Source organism: Fundulus heteroclitus, chromosome 2 (assembly GCF_011125445.2).
Source record: "Fundulus heteroclitus isolate FHET01 chromosome 2, MU-UCD_Fhet_4.1, whole genome shotgun sequence".
In the NCBI taxonomy this organism is placed as follows: domain Eukaryota; kingdom Metazoa; phylum Chordata; class Actinopteri; order Cyprinodontiformes; family Fundulidae; genus Fundulus; species Fundulus heteroclitus.
The window spans coordinates 17,815,692-17,829,918 of record NC_046362.1 but is presented as its reverse complement, the minus strand read 5'-3'; the positions used below and the strand labels follow the sequence as shown (position 1 = coordinate 17,829,918).

Genomic DNA, 14,227 nt, shown 5'->3' with positions numbered 1-14,227 from the left:
CCTTTACCTACCTAATAACAACATAACTCTAATTGCGCATTTTAGTTCTTGGCAGGAAGGAAGAAGGTAACTGTATTTTTCTGGCCGTCCCTTCTCATTTTAAAAAATCATTTCCTGCGACTGGTAGTTCCTCGTTGTGCCTGCAAGACAGCGCTGAGGGCTTTGATCACCCACGACGTCAAAAAGGAAAAGCAAGTTGACGTTAGCAACGTCTAGCATAGCTTAGCTATGATACCCTAGAGCAGTGTGAACTTTGTACCCATATTTAAATGGCTTTATAGCCGTGTTCTAGGGTCGCTGGGCACACCAAGATCAAATGGTAAGCGTGATTTGCATAAACGAGTAAAACATTTTACTGCCCGGCGTAATTGACGTCGCATTAGCATGTTGTTGCTGGCTAGCTAGCTAGCTCGGCTCCGTAACATTTTAGCTAGGTCCTATGTTAGCCAACTCAACTAGACCAGTCTGTGCATTTGGGTCTTAGCTTAACTGACACTGTTAAATGTTTGAGGGCGTGTTTTTTGCGCTATTTGGACTTTTTGTTTAAAATAAAAAAAAAGATAACCTCGCTTGACGGCGTAGCCTAGTAGCCAACGCTAACTGGAGCACTGGAACTGTTTTCAACCTTCAAAACAAGTTTTTATTTTGAAATGCAGCCAGCTGAGAGCAGTGTGAAAGTGGAATGGGGTTTAACGCTAGTTTGTGATGTCTTTTCTAGGTTTATGAGAATGCACAGACATGGGTGACATGAAAACCCCAGATTTTGATGACCTTCTGGCAGCTTTTGACATCCCAGATGCCACCGGGCTGGACTCCAAGGAACCCATCCAGGGAAGCCACGATGAGATAGATCATCAGCTAAAACACTCAGTGGTGTGTCTGGATGACACGTTACTCAGTAACCCTGCTGCCACTGCGGCGGACGTTCCTGTTGTTAGTGTTATAGTGAAAAACACAAGTCGGCAGGAGTCGCTGGAAGGTTTCAGCGACCGCCTTCATTCGTCAGCATCAGCGTTGCAGAATGGGTTCAAGGGACAGGAGGCCTGCGTTGAGCCAACCAGCGGCAGCCTTTCTGATTCGTTTCAGGCTGGTCTGAATGGCGAGGGCTCCACGGAGCATCCTGGAGAAACTCCTCTTCAACAGAAAGCTGATGAAACAGAAGCGCTGTCTCCATCGCTCTCCCATTTCAGTCCCGTCTCCAGTCCCGAGACGGACGCGTTGTGTAGCAAAGACCGAAAGGTTTCAAAACCAGAGAGGCCCTGTTTTCCAGATGCTCAGGTTCTGGTGGAACCTTTGGTTCCGGGCAGGGAACAAAAGTCCGATCTTTTCTTGTTCGACGCATTGCCCAAGAACACTCGAGAGAGCCCGCCCGAAAACGGCCGAAGCAATGATCTCTCTGATATGTATGTCAGCAGGGAGACAGAGAAAACCACTAGAGTATGTAGTCCATTTGCCTCTTCGACCAGTGAGCAGAACTTTATAGAGACAGAACGCAAATCTCTAACCCCGGTGGACGTTGCTACCTCCTTTTCATCTGCCAAATCTCAGACGTCTAAAGTGCCCTTGTCTAACGAGGCTCCAGTCGCTCCGAATACTAAAAAGGTTCCCGCTGAGCAAAATAACTCTAAAGAGTCCTCAGCGTTGCACAGTGATTGTGTTAAAACTAGTAATATGGGACCTATATCTCCAAGAAGCCCCCGGAGTCCAACCGAGGCAGTAAAACGGTCCGTGAAGCCCTCAGAAAGTCCTTTAAGCATCTGCAGCGACAGCAGCGGTAAAACATCCCCCGCGGTGGCGTCGGTGTCATCCCCGGCCATACCCCGGGTCAGAATCAAGACTATCAAGACCACCTCCGGTCAGATCAAACGCACCGTCACCAGTGTGCTGCCGGACTCGGAGACGGAGGACGTTCATTCTGCCTACGACTCCTCGCCATCGCAGAGTATGGTCAGCGAAGAGTCGTACCCCGTATCTCCCCGTCGGTCTCAAGCCGTCGACTGTAACCCCGCCAACAACCTGGCGTGCACGCCTTCGCCGAAGGCACGCCGGCGGTCCGAGGAAAACCAGAGGAGACTCCGGACCGCCGCGCGCGGAGGCGGCGGTCGCGCCATCAAGCGTTCCGTTACGCCCGGCGCGCAGAAGCCAAAGAGGGCGTCGTGTGCGACGGGTCACACGTCTCACCCGAACTTCCTCCCGAAAGCTGTGCACCTGGCGAGCCTGAACCTGGTCCCTCACAGCGTCGCTGCCTCAGTGGCGGCCCGGCCCCCCTCCCACCAACAGACTCAGCCCGTACTCTCCTCCGCCGTCCCTCTGGTGCATCAGGTCAAAACGGCCAACCCCCTCGCCCGTTCTTCTGCTCCGAACACCGCCGCGGGAACCCTCAACCGGCTTCTAACCAGCGCCAACCCGGTGCCGGTGTACGTGCCCGACCTGAGCCCCCCTCCGGAGTGCGGCATCAAGCTTCCGCCCCGCGGCTACTGCTGCCTGGAGTGCGGGGACTCCTTCGGCGTGGAGAAGAGCCTGGCGTTCCATTACAGCCGGCGGAGCGTCCACATCGAAGTGGGGTGCACGCACTGCACCAAGACGCTGGTCTTCTTCAACCGGTGCGCCCTGCTGGCACACGCCCGCGAGCACAAGAACAGCGGCAGCGTGATGCAGTGCACCCAGCTCCACCTGAAACCGATCTCCGAGGAGCAGATGTTCGCCCCCCTGGGCGGCGAGCAGGCGAACGCAGGCCCCGGCGCCTCCTCGTCGCTCTCGCCGGCGACTGAACCCGTCATGCCGTTGTACCCGGACAGCGCGATCCGCCACCGGCTCCGATGCCTGGAGTGCAACAAGCAGCTGCCAGACTTTAAAGCGCTTGCAGGTCATTACCAGAAGATGTCAGAAGACGTGGAAGGGCTGGTGAGTGAGTGTGAAAATATGAGAGAAAAAGGGCTTTGGCCTCTTCGTTAGTGTTAATAGAATCGAAGGGGGGAGAGCAAAAGGGAAGCGATCCTGGGATCACTTCTGGGAGGCAGAACTAGATTTTCGTGGCATTTAAAGTAGACGACGCGTGTCGCCTACCCTCGTCGACAGAAGGCATGGGTCGGTTTGATGTATACTCGGACAAAGATTAAGAATAAGAACCGGTTTAATTTGTTAAATTTAGCAGTAGCGTACCTCTCTTTAGATCAGATATACTTTAATAATCCCAGAGGGAAATTACTGTTTCAGTACAACCGCCATAACATAACATACATCACAAACATTTCAACGGGAGATGATTTACCGCCCCATATATACTATTTTTACTATTTTGAAAGAATATTTGCTGGTCGGCGGATGAGGCCCTCCGCTCGGTAGGAGCCTGCAGCTCAACTGGCTTGTTGCTCATTCCTTGCTGATTGTAGTTTTAAAAACACCGCGGCCTGAACAAGGACAGCAGGTGGCCGCCCTTCAGTTTCAACCCCCAGGTACGACGGAGTATTAGGGCCACACATGAAGAAAAAAAAAAATGTTTTGCCATGACGAGATTAAACTCCACATTTCGAGAATAAAGTTGATATATCGTGGCGACTTTAATCTCGACTTTCCAAAGTTTGGAGAAAAGAGCAACCGCGCTCCACAGCTGCAGTCTCTGCGTTTTAAGTAAGTGTGAAGGTAGTCTTTGCCTTGTGTAGATGACCAAATCATCTACACAAGGCATGTTGAATCGTCAGCCAACTGTCTGATTCTGGATTCAGTGCAGGTATCCTGTGCAGCGGTTGGCTCTCTCCAAACTATTTTGAACTAATTTCAACTTTATTGTCGAAATGTCGAGTTTAATGTCGACTTTAAAATCGACACGTCGAGATTAAAGTCGACATGCCCTTTCAACTTTATTCTCGAAATGTTGAGTTTAATGTCGACATGGCGACTTTAAAGTCGCCATGTCGAGTTTAATCTCGTCATTGCAAAAGTATTTTTTCTCTTCATGTGTGGCCCTAATACTCCGTCGTACCCAGGCTGTCTGTAGTAGGGCTGGACCATATAGGAAAAAAAAAGCACATCGATAACATAGCAATGATTGATATCGATAATTATCAACAAATTCAAAACATATATTTTAAGTGCAGCCCTGGCCGTTTTAAGCTGTTGCTTATTTGTAGATACAGAACACACAAACACTGAATTCAAACCCTTTATTCAACCTACTTTTTTTTACCAAAACTGCAGTTTTTAAAAAAAGAAAAAAAAAAAAAGAATGCTTGCTCTCTGAACTCTTTGAAGGGGGCGGAGCTTGGCGACGGAGCGTTTCCTGGGTCTGCGTTTCTGATTGGTTGGGAGGATGTAATGACTGTAATATTAACCTACATGGCTAAAATGCATAAGGGAGCAAAACCTTTATTCTATTGAACTTTTTACTGACCCCTTTTTTCTATCATCGATATACATCTATCGGTCGATATATATATTTTTATTGAATTACTGTCCAGCCCTAGTCCGTAGTTTTCAGGACCAGAAACCTTTCCGGCTCAGTTTCTGCTACATGGAAACGTGGGGGAAAGCGCATGGGTCTTCTTTCAGCCAGCTGACAGACAGTGAGAAGCTACAGTGGGGTGATCTTATGAGAAATCTAACCTCAGCCACCAAATTTTAGTAGAACGGCCCATGGGTGTTTAGTTGTTTTTATACTTTGTAATTTAGGTCTATTGCCATAGAGAGGTAAGCTGCATAACACAGTGGGATTATTTGTATGTTTAGGTCTGGTAATAGGACAAATGTGAATTATAAACACACCTATTCCATAAATTGCATGTACCCGTCAGCTTTTATGATCTCTCCCTCTATCCCCCATAACAGATTTGCAAAATATGCTCGATGTTGTTACCCAACAAGTGCAGCTTCGCAGCTCACCAGCGCCTCCACCCCCACAAGTCCCCCTACTGCTGCCCGGAGTGCGGAGCCCTGAGCCGCTCCGCTGACATCCAGAAGCACGTCAAGGAGAACTGTCTGCATTACGCCCGCAAGGCCTGGTACAAGTAAGTAGGTCCGAACACACAGCTCTACATCACCATGTCACCAGGTGACTATGGACCAGTTCAAGCACTGAGTAAATGCCTAGAAGAAATCAAAACGTGGATGTGCCAAAATTTTCTTCAGTTGAATAAAAACAACAGAAGTAATAACATTTGGACCTATAGAGGAGAGATCAAAAGTTAGCACACAGCTTCAGTCGCTTCAGCTAAAAAACACTAATCAGGCCCGAAATCTGGGAGTAGTGATGGACTCAGACCTGAACGTTCAAAAGCATCTAAAGACAATTACAAGGTCGGCTTTCTGTCACCTGAGGAACATTTCCAGGATTAAAAGACTGATGTCTCAGCAGGATCTGGAAAAACTAATCCATGCGTTTATTTTTAGTCGAATTGATTACTGCAACGGTGTCTTCACAGGTCTGCCTAAAAAGTGGATCAGACAGCTGCAGCTGATCCAGAACGCTGCTGCCCGCGTCCTCACTAAGACCAAGAAAGTAGAGCACATCACCCCAGTTCTAAAGTCCTTACACTGGCTCCCTGTATCTCAGAGAATAGATTTTAAAATACTTCTGTTAGTCTATAAATCCCTGAATGGCTTAGCACCTAAATACATCACAGACTTGTTATCAGTGTATCAACCTTCCAGACCACTAAGGTCTTCTGGCTCTTGCCTACTCTGCATACCTAGAACCAGAACCAAACATGGAGAAGCAGCATTTAGTTCCTATACTCCGTTTATCTGGAACAAACTTCCAGAAAACTGTAAAGGTGCGGAAAGCCTGAGTTCCTTTAAATCAAGATTAAAAACACATTTGTTTAGGATTGCCTTCAACTGTTCTAGTTAACTGAATCACCACTTTTTTGTTCTATCCCTACTTGCTTTTATTCTGTTTTAATCTCTGTACTGAATTGTGCTATATAAATAAATTTGCCTTGCCTTACGGCTCCTAATGCTCAGCTGCACGGTATAAGGCGTTTCTCACCAGGACGTTTTCTTCCAGATGCCTTCACTGCGATATGGTTTTCCGAACCCTCCAAGGTCAGAAGACTCACATCGAGCAGAAACACTTCGAGGTCTTCTACAAGTGCTCGCTCTGTCCCGTCGCCTTCAAGACGTCTGACGGCTGCGAAGTACATTTGAAGAATAAGCACAAATCTAGCAAGCAGACACCTCAGTAAGTGAACAGCAGGAGACCTGGTGGTTTCTAAGTAGCGCCTTTCATTTTTGACGGTGTTTGTGCCCTTTGTGTTTCTGCAGGTTGGTTTTTAAGTGTTCCTGCAAGGCAGTCTTCAAGAAAAAGCACCAGTTCTTTCAACACTTTCATGAAAACGCCTACAAGCGGGTGACGTGCGTGTTTAAGTGCCCAGAATGCAACTCGGTTTTTCCACAAAAGCGGCTGTTGATGCAGCACTTCAAGGTTGGCGCCACGCGTTTATTGTTTTTTTTAGGTTTGCGGTCGTTTTTCCTTCACATGATTGTTCTTTAACTTCCAAAAATGATACGGTGTTTAAAAAAAAATAGCATAAGTTGCATGTAGTAGTTGTCTGTAGTAGCTCTTGTTACGGCAGTGATTCTATTCTCATGACGCATCCTTTTTTTTTTTTTTTTTTTTTTACATCCCTCCTTAATAATGGAATGAGGTTTGGTGCCTTTACCTTTTTTAGTTAACTTCTGTCCACCATGTTTGTCGTTTGGCAGGGCGTGCATGTAGGCAACATGACAGCGGAGACAGAAAAGGACACTAAAGAAAAAGAGGGGACGGACTGGTGCCCAGAGTCTCATCCCGTCCAGCAGGAGAAGAGCCGCGTCACCCCCAAACCCGCCGAGAGTCCGAGGAAAAGGCCCGAGCAGGACGGCAGGTCCGGCATTAAGCCCCGGGGCTGGACGTGCGGCGAGTGTCTGCAGTGGTTTGCTGAGCGAGAGTCCTACGTTTCTCACATGAAGAACAGCCACGGAAAGGTAGACGTCCGTGAATACCACAGCTTTTCCACTAAATGTTAGTCTGTCTTAGAATATTTCAATATTTTTTTTTGTTTTCTTTGTGTTTTTGTTTTATCCGCCTCTTTCTAGTAGGGCTGAACGATTTTGGAAAATAATCTAATTGCGATTTTTTTTATCTTAAAATTACGATTTAATGCGATTTTTTTATTTATTTATTTATTTATTTTTTATTTTTTTTCCCCAGTTTAATTTATCATGTCTTTTTAAACATATACAAAACAACAAATCAATTTGTTTCCTTGCTGTGCGGATTAGTTGCTAAAAGACCCACAGCATCTCAACTCGGAGCAGAAATGATTGCGTTCTGACTACGATATATTTCAACCAAAATTGCAATTTTGACTTTTCTCTGCATTATCAAGCAACACAAGCAACAAAAATGGCCTCTAGATAAAGATGTTTGTAAACAAGGACTATTTAAAACAAGAACTTTTAATTTTTCTATCAATCAGAATATTGTTCAAGAAAACAGCTTTTAATTGATTTGGACATCGATCCTTGTTGAACATATAGTGCAACCAACAACCAAGTCTATATATTAAACTGATTGACCTGTACTTAATGCTATGTATGATTATATAAACTCTAAAACAAGTAATAAAATTAGATTATCTCACTGCTGCAACTGTCTTCCCTTCCATGTGGAGGCAAACCCACTTTAAACATATTACTGACACCTAAAGGACGCGTCTGATTAACTAATTGTTAAATAGCCAAAAATTGCAGATCTCTATGATTTGGAAATAGCGTTATTTTAAATCGCGATTATATTGAAAATGCGATTAATTGTTCAGCCCTACTTTCTAGGCTCATTATTTACAACCTTCACTTTCATGATTTGTGTCATAGAGATGTAGTGAAATAGTTTATTTCATTTCATTGCCCTCAGATGTCTATTAGCGAGATTGTAAGTGAAGACTTTTCCGGCTCCCGGTCATGGAGTCATTTCAATCTAAAGATCTGATTTTGTCTGCAGCCAGATGGCAGCTGCTCCCAGATTGTTTGCTGGCCTTAGTAATAGTCTTTACAGCTAATAGTCTTTACGGGGCTGAAATTAGATTCTTATGGTGTGAAAATACCTCTTTTTAACAGTATTTGGGGGGAAAAATTGGAAATAAAAAATGAAAACATGATCTTAATGCCTGTATGTAAAAAAAGAAAATCAACAATTATTCACAACACTACAAAATAAATGCAATATGCTGATTGATTGTTTCAAATAAAGTTTTGTGTTCTAAGTAGTTATTATTTTAATAATCCAAAATTAGGAGAATAACGCTGTGTTGAAGTTGGAGCAAGGATCTGGCAGTGATGCCCGACGCACTCGCGTGAATGCGGAGAACTAGTGGTGTTTGCTAACTGTGGAGTAGCTTCCTGCTGTTAGCAATGCTAGCTGATAACGGTATACAGTAGTAATCATAGACATAATATAAGAGTAGACGCGTCGTTGGGTGGGTTCTGCCTATGCTGCGATGCGTCAGAGCGTCCGCCATCTTAAATGTGGCAAATCTGCAGTTATTCAGTCACTTAAACAGTATCAGAGGGACTTAAATCTCTGAATATACTTTGTATTCGTAGTATTTTTTTGTAATATTACAAGTTTATTTTCGTATCCCTTGTTGCTTCATTCTCCTGAATTTATTCTCCTAAAGAATAAAAATATTTAAAATAATCTAACCTGGCCTTATTACTCCAGGAGTGAAATAATTCTGCAAACTGATTATTCTGGAAATGTTCCCCCTTAATTCTCATATTATGATGTTTTTATCATAACATTATCACCTTTGTTTGTTTGTTTGTTTATTTTTTACTTTATTGACCTAGGACTTTTTTTCCTCATATTATTAATTTTACCTCTTTAATACTCAACCAAAAAGTCTGTTCCTAAAGGTTCACATGTGACACGGTTTTATGAAATAATGAAGAACACAATGTTTAGATTTAACCAATTGATCCTTATATTCATAACACATACACACACAAATATATATATATAAAATGTGTGTGTATTTATTGCAGCACAGAAAGGAGGCATCTTCTCTGATCCACGTTCACAATAACAGAACTCAACTTTTTTCTGCCACATACAATATGGCGGTGACGTTGACGTGTGAACCTGCGCCCTATGACGCGTCTACGTATATATGTCTGTGGTAGTAATTGTATAGAGGTTTACTGTAGCATCTGTGCATTGGTTTTAGCCTCAAAATGTCAATATTCCAGCAATTTCTGATTTTCTGGGGGTGTTTTTTTTATAACGTTTTATTTGCTGGTAATTTAAAACAGAAATACAAGGCAGCGTAACAAGTAGACATTAGTCTGGTAATTAGTCACCATTCTTGCCAGCTGCATTATTTAATCAGCGTAACTTTAAAAACAGCGGCGCTCCTTTAGTTTCTACACCAAGACTGTCTGGGTTGTATGTGACCGGCACCGTTTTCTACCAGCCAGCTTTGTCTTTCCTGTAAGGAAAGTAAAGTGCAGTAGCTTTCTTTAAGCCAGCTGACGGGCAGTCCACAGCCAAAGGAGTCGCACTGTGCTTCATAAAGCTGGAGAGAAGCTGTATTTTTTTTTTCTGGCATCTCACCGAGCAGAGAGTAAACTTTTAGTGGAAAAGTTTTCTAACCTGGGCTTACCTTGATATCGGTAATCGGCCTACAGCTGACTCACTTTTATTCTTTGTTATGAGTGAATATTTGACACCAGTTGCTATATCATGTGTAGTTAAGGTTTTTGGCTCAATCATGGTACGTATTTAGTTTATCCCTCCAGTTTTACAAGCTATCCTCACCAGAACTGTGTTTGATCTTTTTACTTCAGTCAATGAAGAAGTATCCTTGTCGCCACTGTGAGCAGTCGTTCCACTCCGCCACCAGTCTGAGGAGACACATTCGCAGTCAGCACGACGGTAAAAGAAGGATTTATACTTGTTGGTAAGTGTAAAGAAACCTCTCAAGTTCAAATGAATCAATTCTGTCTGATTTATTGTTTTCGATTTTATGAAAGCAGACATGCAGCCCTACTATCCCTGTTTCATAGGTACTGCACAGACCCGAAGACGACGTTCACCACCAGCGTGATGTTGAAGAACCACATCAGTCTCATGCACGGCATTAAAAACCCGGATCTTAGCCAGATGTCCAAACCGTCCGTCACCGAATCCAAAAATCCTTTGAGCAAGGTCGGTACAGCACAGTGAATAAATGAATGAATTAAAGTGCCTCATCTTAGGCTAGAAAGGCTCCCTTTTAGAGTATTTCGACAATGTATTTTCTTAAACACAAATTCAACATTGCATGCTATTACCAAAACAATTTTCCCGTAACTTTGTTTTTAATGTTTTCTTGAATTTATATATGATGTGTTGCCTTCATAAATATTTTTGGACAATTTAACATCATCAGCTTCTATTTAGGTTTTTATTTTACTATTTCTGATGTCTGGCCATAACCAGGTCTCGGTTAGCTATTAAAATTGTATCAAAAAGATGACATAAAAAATGATTTTATTGTCCCATAATGGGGAAATTCGGTCGTGACTGCAGCAAATACACAGTTACTCACAATTTATAGTAATGAAGAAAAAAAAAAAGCTAATCTAATCTAAAGCTAGTTCTAAAGCTTATCTGAAAGGCTTAAATAAGAGTAAATATAAATACCAGAGTAAGTATTGCACAGCTATTGATAATACGGCGTACTCGGGTAAAAAAGCTAAAATAGTCACGTTAAACTGTGGGGGAAAAAACGGCAGCCTTGTTGCATAACGATATGAGAAAAATGCAATATGCATGAAAAATGTGTCTAATCACATTTAGTTTATGATTAAACCAGAGCCGTGTTGATTTAGCGAGTTTTTTTTCCCTCTTAAATCCATCGTTTAAAAACTGCTATATATTTGCTCTGTTCATCTTTTCCTGGTTTTAGTTTTGATGATCAGAAACCTTTGAGGCATACACTTTTTTAACAGCGCTTTGTGTTTGGTTTTGGGTAAAATGAAAAAAAAAATCATTATTATAATCAAGTTGACTCTAATTATCACTTTTTTTTCTTGTTTTTAAAAAGTCTGCTGCTGTGATTATTTATTTTTTTCTTCAGAGCACAGTTTCGGCGTCGGCTGTCCGGGGCACGCAGAGCGACGGCCAGGATCGCAGCGGTCCGGAAGCTCCTCCGGCTAAACGTCAGAAAGCTCAGTACCGCTGTTCAAAGTGCGGCTTCGTCACAGACGACGGTTCAGACTTCCAGCAGCATATACCTCAGCACAAAAGCGACGAAAACACTCCCCAGTGCCTTCACTGCGGCCTGTGTTTCACATCTGTGTTTTCCCTCAGTAGACATCTTTTTATAGTGCACAAAGTCAAAGACCCCAAGGAAGACGAGGAAGAAGAAGAAGAGGAGAAAAGAGATGGCGGTGGGACGGACGGGGCCGGTCGGGTGAACGTCTTGAACCCCTCGCTGGACGAAGAGCCGGAAAATCCTCCCTGCACCAAGACTACAGACAGTCATTTAACATTAAACACACTCTCAGACAGGTGAAGCTACTCCCCATCAGTGAGGGTTACAGCCTGTCCCACAAAAAGGCTGCATTTACTTATACTTTTTGGGCTTTTTTTTTTTTTTGTTTTTTTCGTTTTGTTTTTCTCTCTTAATGGAGACGAGCCAAATTTATGCTTCGTCGTCGTCCGCTCGCAGCCTGCACTCTGTTGCTCCCCTTCAGCTCGACGCGCTCCTGCCCTAGAAGAATAACTCCACGTCGTAGCAACACACAAGCGCTGTTGGTCCAGGTGGTGTGTGTTCACACGGATCGTTGCTTTTGTTCACTATTAAACCCCCCCGTGCGTATCAACAGCACAAGACGTAACGGCGGCAGCTTGCTCGTCACTTCATATCGAGCTCCGCCAGCCTGTGCAAATATCCATCCGACCGGTTCGGCACGTCGTCTCTTAATGTCTCGACTTGGATTCCGTTGCCTCGTCTCAGCAGCGACTGTCGTTTAAAAACCCGCTCCCCATTCAAAATCACAGAAATGTATGTAAGCTACGCATCGAGGCGGAGTTTATGGAGCTCCGTGCCTGTCTGTGTTGAGGTTGTACGTTGCCATCCTTTCCACGATCCCCAACACAAGAAGGTTAAGTTAATTGGTAACCAAATCGACCGCAGGGTTAAGTGTGTTTTTGTCTCTTTGTGGTAAACCTGTAATGGACCGCCCTGTCCCATCTGTCCGCCTGAGTTGTCGTCCACTGAAAGCTAGAAAACGCTCCGTCCCTTTACTCGTCGAGCTGACGACAAGGTATAAATTTGGCTCACAGGAATTCGTATTATTTTAATTCAAGGGGTATGCAGAATCTGTTTGTTTTTATTTTTGTCATTTCACAAACAGCGCGTTATATCTGAGCAAATGTATATTTTTTATTAAGATCAGTATTGTCATATTTTTTTTTCTCCCTAAAGTAAAGCTATTTTGCATGATAGTAATATGTTAATCGTACCCTTCACCTACAACTGCACTCATCTTTATTATTTTCTCACGTGTTTTAAAGGCCATCTCGCCAGGATGCTCAGGAATATCTGTGTGTTTTTAAAAGTATCGATGGTTTTAACGGTGAAGCGATGGCGCTAGTTGGCTGAAATTGAGTTTTAAAGGCCGCGAGGAAGGAGTTTTTTTTTTTTTTAGTATTTATTGGAACACCTCATTACAAAACATAGTTTAACCGTACTTTAGTTGTAGCTCTTGTCTTGCACATTTCGGGTAAATAAAAAAAGTTTAAGATGACATGCAAGTGTAAAAGAAGGCCTATGAAGTTGGGCTCCCAACGTGATAAATTACAGCAGTTTCAAGTGGAAATGCATCAATAAAAGCAGCTAGAAATTCAGAATTGCCAATTTTACATTCAGCAGTTCTAAAATGCCCCCCCCCCCCCTATTTATTAATCGCATCAAAACTATAAAATTGTACCTTTTTGTATGCATTCTGGTGCACTCGTTTAGGTTTAATAAAAATGACCACCCAAAAAAAAAAGTTTGTGCCATACGCCTCTCTTACATGAGTAAATGAGGATAATCTTAGAATTCCTTCAATATTTGATTGATTCAGAACTGCCCATCTCTATTTTTTTTATGTTATAGTTCCTGAAGAAACTATATTGGCACGTCGGTACTGGCCAGAAAAAGCCTGATCGATGCACCCGTCTTTTTTTTTATGTTAATCTTGTTATTTGTTGCTGTTGTTGTTTTTTCTGCATGTCGTGTGTAAGGAGGAGACGTGGAGGTATTCCAGTTTTGCTCCGGCAGTATTGAAAATACCTCAGATCACCAGAAGTGTATTTCTTTTTCTCCCCCAGCAAACAAATGTCAGTGTTGTTTCAAATCAGGGTACAACGGTTTTGGATAACCCAGAGAAGATGACGTGAGATCAAGAGTCTTGCTTTTGGCACATCTAGGATACTGTTTTATAAATGTCAACCTGGGGGCGTGAATGAATGCAGAATCGTTTAAAAAAAAAAAAAAAACAACATCTCACGGATCTGTGATTATGAAGGACGTTTGTGCAGCAGGACTCTTTTGTTTTGTGTTGTCCACGAGAAGGCGCCTACCTCCCACAGGAAATGATTGTTAAATGTTCAGAGGCTTTGAGAGGTCGAAGTTAATCTCAGTGCAATGTCAGCAGTTGTTTTTATAGAACCTGTATTGTCCCATGTTATTAAATTTTATAAATTATTTTTGGGAACGTTTATGGTTAAACGGTCATATTGACCCAATAAACAAGTGAACTTTTCTATCAAAGTGCTCGAAATCGCACCGCAGCAGCTCGCCTGCTGCAGGCGGGGGAAAAAAAGGGTTAGCTGGTCACAACTTTTACCTTTTTTTTTTTTTTTATACCATTCAGTAAAACACATTTGTACTTTTTGATACGTTGTAGAACGAGGACTTGTCTGGAGAAGAAATGTGTACATAACGAATGAAACCTGGACTCACAGCATCCTCTAAGCCATTACATCTGTTCGGCATGCGGTGGCCTGCGGTCCCTTGCTGTTACGTTTACATGAAGTACTTAGAAATAAACAGGCGCATTTAATGAACCATCTGCTCCGTCTCGTCTTTGTGGCGTTAAACGTTTGTATCGGGTGATGCTGGTATGCGAGAGTGACAGATTAATGCCTTTGGAGTGACGTCACACTGCTTTACACAAGTCACCTAAATGAGCGGTGTGCAACCAATAGGCACCAACC

At 43.2% G+C, this 14,227-nt stretch overlaps 1 protein-coding gene across 1 annotated transcript; it reads left to right on the top strand.

Moving 5' to 3' along the window:
• The first annotated feature begins 154 nt into the window (after nt 1-154).
• On the top strand, nt 155-14,077 carry znf592 (zinc finger protein 592). Its single transcript, XM_036149863.1, has 9 exons — nt 155-319; nt 719-2,904; nt 4,825-5,003; nt 6,002-6,175; nt 6,259-6,418; nt 6,700-6,960; nt 9,823-9,935; nt 10,042-10,183; nt 11,097-14,077. The coding sequence occupies exons 2-9, from the start codon at nt 739-741 to the stop codon at nt 11,532-11,534; spliced, it is 3,633 nt and encodes a 1,210-aa protein (XP_036005756.1). The 5' UTR covers nt 155-319; nt 719-738; the 3' UTR covers nt 11,535-14,077.
• Nucleotides 14,078-14,227: the final 150 nt, after the last annotated feature.